A 6,744-nucleotide genomic window follows, 5' to 3' on the forward strand; every position below is an offset into this window, starting at 1 on the left:
CCCCCAGGAGGTTCGGGGACGCAAGGGAACCGCTGTACAGGTGATATGGCGCATTTTCGGTGCTGAAAACAGAGAATTCAGTGTGCTGCAGATTCTCGCCAGGTTTTGCAAAGTGCCCGTATGCGTCGGGAAAGTCAATCAATGCGTGGGAATACTGACTGTGAAGGGTCCTAGTACAGTTATGCTGCCGAAATCAGGCCGGAACAGTTGAAATTCAGCCAAGTTTGTGCGGGGCAGCTTGTAGGGATCCACAACATTTATTCCCTCTTTTAAAGAATAAAGAAATACCGAAAGGGGCGCCTAAGTTAGGGGCCAATCTGGTGTCGGTCTTCTCATACAAGTGCATTCTAGCATCTGTATCCCATTCCCCTCTCTTGTGTCACTATAGCGCAGGTATAATATACGACTAATAATGGGTGAAAGCTAAATCAAGGTTTGAAGTAAAGTCTACCGCCCTTTTTGGATTGAACAGGCCGGTTTCATGGTTCCATCGACGGGATTAAATCACTTTTTCCCATAGAAGTGAGCCTTGGTCAGTTTTGGGCTTGAAGACACAGGGGATCATAGACCAGACACAGGGAATTGCAATTATGGCTGACAGACCAGATGATGTGACTGAAGAGGTTTCCTCTTCACAGGGTCAACAGACACACGAAGTGGGTGAGTCCTCAAGGCCACCACAGACAGATGATGATATATTCAGGACCCAGTTGGCTACTGTTGTGGCTATGTTCACACAAGTAATGCAGAACCCGAGGTTTTTAGCCTTTCTGCAACCTCCTGTTCCGTCTCAGCAAGTTGGTTCACCGGATCATATTCAAAAGCATGTCAAGGCTTGAGCACAGGTGATTCATACCGCACAATCAATGGAAACACCTGTACACTTGACGGAGAACATGCAGTCTCCACAACCTATGCCTAAGGTGCAAGAACAGGTGGCTGAGATGCCAGTCTTTCAAGCTGTACCAGTTCAGCCCGCCACCTTTCAGCAGCCTATAGCTGGTTCTAATGGGCAGGGAAGCAACCTACAGGCTATGCAACAGGTCTTCCCACCACCTTCAGTACACCCTGGCTATTTTGGAGGTGGATCGGTATTCCAGAGCATGGCTGGTCATGCACCTGGAAATCAGTTTTACACGCCAGGAACAGTGTTTGGGGGTGCTCAAACGATGATGCCTAACCCCATGTACAGTGTCATGGGTATGCAACCAGGGTTTCAGAGCACTCACGGCCAATTTGGGATGCCACAGGCAAATTTTGGTATGGCTGGAATTACAAATCAGCAGCCAAATATGGCATTTCCAGGTCAAGTTAATCGCGGCCAAGGAACACAGATGAACCCTAATAGTGTTCCCATGTTTCAGTCACTTCCATATGACAATTTAACGCCGCTGGAGAGGCCAACTCCGTACAAAGAAGGTGGCAAAGGTGTGTCTTTCACGACCTTTACAGGGTTTGATGATAGGAAGAAGGCTCTCTCATTCCTCCAGCAGTTTGACAAGGCCTATGCAGGGGGAAACTTTACAGAGGCTTCAAAGGTCCGCAAGGCAGCCACTTTCTTGACAGGGAATGCGGGACAATGGTGGACAACTTTATTGCTTCAAGGGCAAGCTCCGTCCACATGGATTTACTTCAAGCAGATTTTTGCAGCAGCATGGTTATCTGATGATTTCGAAGCAGATGTCATGACAGAATGGCACCAGCTAAATGCTGCCACTTGCAAAAATCTGGATGATTACAATCGGAAGTTTTGGAAAGCTCTACTTCCAGTAACTTCCTATAGGTTTGTGCCATTGACAAAACAGATTGAAAAATACTGTTGTGGCCTACCTAAAGGATTGAGAAAGTGCTGTACGAAGACTAAAGTCACTACTTTGACGCAGCTCATCGAGGTAGCAAACACTGGCAATGGTTTGCTCAAGGGAGAAGATTGTGAATTTAACACTGGCGTCAAGGCAGGATCAGGCAAGAAAAATTCAGCCAAGAAGCACGTTCCCAATGAGGCTCCTAAAGGGACTCAGGAGTCAGCCAACGCAGGGAAAGATAAAGCTACGGCTGAATCAGAAAAAGGACCAGCAAAGAAATGGAAAAGACGTTTTCCTCGCAAGTCAGAAGAGCAAAAGAAGGTCCTGAGGACAGAGAACAAATGCTTTATATGTGAGCAGCCTGGCCACATTGCTTACAATTGTCCTACAAAGAAAAGGCCAGCTGATTCTGATGACAAGGAAGACAGGAAAGGAAAGAAGCCCATGGCTGGTCTAGTGCCAGATATGGTGGGCGATAAGCCAAATTCAAATGCAAGTGAGCTTTGCAGAGCATGGGGAAAGGTCAGGGATCAAACAGTGCTTATCTTCTCTTTGATCCAGGTGCCAAAGCCAACTTTATTTCCCCAGAATTGGCTTCAAAGTTTGGAATCAGACCTGAAGAGATGGGGTATACAACAGAGGCAGGTTTGGCATGTCCTGGCCATACAGAGGCTGTGACACCCATCATTGGAAAGTTGCGTCTACATATCCAGTCCTATGTAGATGCTGAAGAATTTTACATCATGCCACTGGACGGATGTGATGTGTTGTTAGGTATTCCTTGGTTGTTTCGTGTACAGGGAATCATGGATGCCTACAACAAAAAGATCACTGTACAGAGCAGGGGAAAGACTCACATTCTCGATGTAAAGCTTAAAGGGGAGTCTATTCCTACTGTATCAGCTTCTGCTATTACTTCTGTAATGAAAAAGCATCTTTCTGCATACTTGGTTTTTGCACGTGAAGTGTCAGATTGTGATGAATTAAATTTATCTGTGCTAGATAAAGAAAGGTCAATGTTTTTACAACAGTTTAGTGACTGCTTTTCTGATTCATTACCGTCTCAATTACCGCCAGAGAGACCCGAGGACCATGCGATAGATTTGGTGCCAGTCAGTAGCCCACCAAATAAGCCTCCTTACAGGGTTAGTGCGGCTCAGCAGAAAGAGATAATGGGCCAAGTACAGCAGCTGTTAGAAAAGGGGCTGTTTCAGCCCAGTTCATCTCCATTCTGTTCTCCAGTGTTGTTGGTGCAGAAAAAGGATGGCTCATGGCGTATGTGCATTGACTACCGTGCACTGAACAAGAATACCATCAAGAATAGGTTCCCTATACCTAGAATTGATGATATTATGGACAAATTAGGAGCAGCAGCTATGTTTAGCAGGATAGATCTAAAGAGTGGGTACCATCAGATCCGCATTAGATCAGAGGATGTGCACAAGACTGCTTTTAGAACAACGTTTGGCCTTTACGAATTTTTAGTGATGCCCTTTGGTCTCACAAATGCTCCTGCTACGTTCAATAGGATGATGGACAGAATTTTCCGTCCACACCAGCAGTTTGTTGGTACATTCTTTGATGACATGATAGTCTACTCAAAGAATGAAGAGGAGCATAGGCATCACTTGGCCATTGTGTTCAAAGAGCTACGCAGTCATAGGTTGCTCATCAATGCAAAGAAAAGTGAGTTTTTTCTGGAAGAGATTCACTTTCTGGGACACATTGTCTCAAAGGATGGTGTCAGAATGGATCTTGCAAAAGTTGAAGCGATCAAGTCATGGCCAAATTTGAAGACGGTGCATGATGTCCGAAGCTTTTTGGGACTATGCTCCTATTACAGAAGGTTTATCCGAAATTTCGCTGAGATTGCTTCACCTTTACATGCTCCTCAAAAGAAGGCAGTCACCTTTAGATGGACACAGAAAGAGATTTCAGCTTTTAATCTCTTAAAGGAAAAGATGACTTCGGATCCAGTCATTGTGTTGCCAGATCTTAAGAAGTCATTTGTGGTCCAGTGTGACGCCTGTGGTAGTAGCATTGGTGCAGTGCTAATGCAGGATGGCAGGGTAGTAGCCTATGAGAGCAGAATTTTGCAAGGGCCAGAGATGACCATGCAGGTCTATGAGAAAGAGTTATTGGCTGTGATTCATGCGCTCTTAAGTTGGAAACACTACCTGCTAGGTGCAGATTTCGTTGTCCAAACGGACCATCAGACCTTGCGGTACTTCTTGACACAGACAAAGTTATCTGAGAAGCATATGCGATGGGCAAATATCTTGTCCATGTTCCATTTTCAGATTGTGCATGTGGAAGGCAAGAAGAATGTTGTGGCTGATGCCTTGTCAAGGAAGCCACAAATTTCAGCTGTGTCGATTCCTTATCATCATGAACTTGATGATATGAGAGAACAGTATGCAAATGATGAAGATTTTGCAAGGGTCTTGGAGCAGCTAATGGATGGACAACGTCATGAACACTATCTTCTCAAAGATGGGTTCATGATGATGCATGGCAGATTGTGTGTCACAAAGCCATTGCGACGCAAAGTTATGGAAGAGAGTCATGTCCCACCGTATGCAGGGCATCGTGGTATCGATGCTACAATTAAAGCGGTTGAGACATTCTTCTATTGGCCTACATTGAGAAGGGATGTGGATGCCTTTGTGCGAGAATGCCTAATATGCCAAAAGGTCAAGTTTGACAGGCAAAAGGCACCAGGGTTATTGCAACCACTACCTATTCCAGATAAACCATGGGAAAGTATTGCTATGGATTTTATCTTTGATCTTCCGAGAACGCAGACAAGAAACGATGGTATTTGGACCATTATTTGCAGATTCAGCAAACAGGCTCATTTTATTCGTGTCAGGAAGAAGATAAAGCCAGATCAGATGGCACGCTTGTTTATGAGCAATATTTTCAAGTATCATGGCATGCCACAGTCGATTGTTAGCGACCGTGATCCACGCATAACAAGTTTGTTCTGGAGAGGTTTGTTTGAGAATATGGGCACCACGCTCAAATTCTCTTCGTCATTTCATCCTCAAACAGATGGGCAGTCAGAAGAGGCAAATTCTACTATCCTAGATCTGCTGAAGTGTTATGTGTCAGAGCATAAAGGAAAGTGGGAGTAGTATTTGCCATTGGTGGAGTATGCATACAATAATACAGTGCATTCATCAACTGGCAAGGCACCCTTTGAGATAGTTGAAGGTGGCAAGAAAGTTCCTCCCATACTGCATACAAAGGACAAGATATTTGAAGCAGATAAGTATGTTCAGGACATCCAATGTCACCAGCGTGTGACATGAGTGCTATGCAAGGCATGTAGCGTACCATCAATAATGCAAAGTTACATTCATTAATGCAAGGAAAGAACAAAGGATCGTGATAGTGCGATCGCTAGACTCCTTTTAGAAACAAGAGAGAGAGAGAGAGAGAGAGAGAGAGAGAGAGAGAGAGAGAGAGAGAGAGAGAGAGAGAGAGGATGCACCGATGCGGAAAAGCTTTCGTGTGGTGAAGGCATTATAAAGTTTAGAGGCAAAAGTGCAAACTTTGTGACTGACATGCTCTTGGTTTCTGTTTGTCAAAACTTAAGTTTGCCATTTTAATAATGCATGTTTTGTCACTACCAAAGCAATCCTCTTCTACTTGTGAAGAAACCCTGAAATCAATGATTTGATTGGACCTTTGATGCGTCGTGTGGCTGAGGAAATAAGCCTTCTTTGTTCATGGAGGTGCCGTTTGCCATGGTTCTCAGGAACGGATTGCATAGGCGAGGCAAGTTTGCAATATCAGGATCACACATGTGCCTGCATACACACATACATATCACTTGAATTTGCTCAGAATTGACACAAAATAATGATGTGAAAAGGGGTTGCAATGATGGCCTGAATTTAATCCCCCGGCCACCCCCCTTCCCTGCTGCTTTATCCTTAGACTAGGCTGCATGCCCAGTAATAATGCATGCAGTGTCTACAATGCTACTGATAAACTCATATAATTTTTATTCAAGCATACACTGCATCTACTATGGCACAGCTTCTAACAAAAACTTGTTAATCTTGTTGATACCTCTGCAAATTTAGTGCTATTAAATGTGTTCTTTGTAGATTGATGGGAAGTAGTTCAACTGTTGTATTGACATGTTTATAAAGTCAAGGTTTGTAACATTTCTGATAAGAATCGCACTTGCAGGGCTTCGTGATAATCAGAGACTCTTCGGCAACGGTGCAAGCAGCGGCAGCTCTAGCCCCCAAATTTCTTTGGAGCTCGACCATTCATGACATTCACGTGAATGGTGATGTACATCCCAGGGAGCAATTATTGGTGTGCCAAAAAAAGTTTTGGACTATAAGATGATGCCACAAGTTAAGGAGCTTGTATTTATTTCCAATTGCCCCCAACACTGTAATCTTTTGGAGGGAGACCAAGACAGTTGCTGTATAAAATTGAAGCAGCATCATCATCATTGCAGAATTGAGCTGTGCTCCATGTGGTTCTTACATTGGGGCATCTCCCTCCATCGTTTCCAAGTATGGATACAACGTCGGTGTGCCTCCACTGCTGCATTTAGCTGCTTGTATCATGAAAGAGGAAGACGGACATGGGCCTTGAAATCCTGCTTCGAGATCGCTTGTAGACTTACATACCAAGTTTCCATGTCCCTTCTCTCTCTCTCTCTCTCTCTCTCTCTCTCTCTCTCTCTCTCTTACCATGTAGTACATGATCCTACATAGGCCACCTTACTTTTGATAGAAGGACTCCTTTCAACTCCAATGCACACAGCCAGGATTGCAATATGATCTCTTGTTTGAATGTTCTCTCTCCCCTTGTGAACAAAGATGATAAAATATAATATCAATATGATTATTTTTTTAGTACTTGCTGGTTTCGCATCTTGAATTTTTAGTTTTGTTTGTGCTCACTCTAT

At 44.1% G+C, this 6,744-nt stretch overlaps 1 protein-coding gene across 3 annotated transcripts in view; it reads left to right on the forward strand.

The window, feature by feature from the left end:
• LOC147435180 (putative methyltransferase PMT6) overlaps window positions 1-6,523 on the forward strand; it is a 29,899-nt gene extending 23,376 nt beyond the window's left edge. For all 3 annotated transcript variants that reach the window (XM_086488288.1, XM_086488290.1, XM_086488289.1), the window contains exon 7: window positions 6,009-6,523. In XM_086488288.1, the coding sequence (XP_086344414.1) occupies window positions 6,009-6,173 (165 nt within the window). In that variant the 3' untranslated portion in view covers window positions 6,174-6,523. The remainder of the gene's footprint in view (window positions 1-6,008) is intronic.
• Window positions 6,524-6,744: the final 221 nt, after the last annotated feature.

The sequence above is a fragment of the Adiantum capillus-veneris genome, chromosome 18, assembly GCF_014529385.1.
Source record: "Adiantum capillus-veneris isolate H3 chromosome 18, ASM1452938v2, whole genome shotgun sequence".
NCBI lineage: Eukaryota > Viridiplantae > Streptophyta > Polypodiopsida > Polypodiales > Pteridaceae > Adiantum > Adiantum capillus-veneris.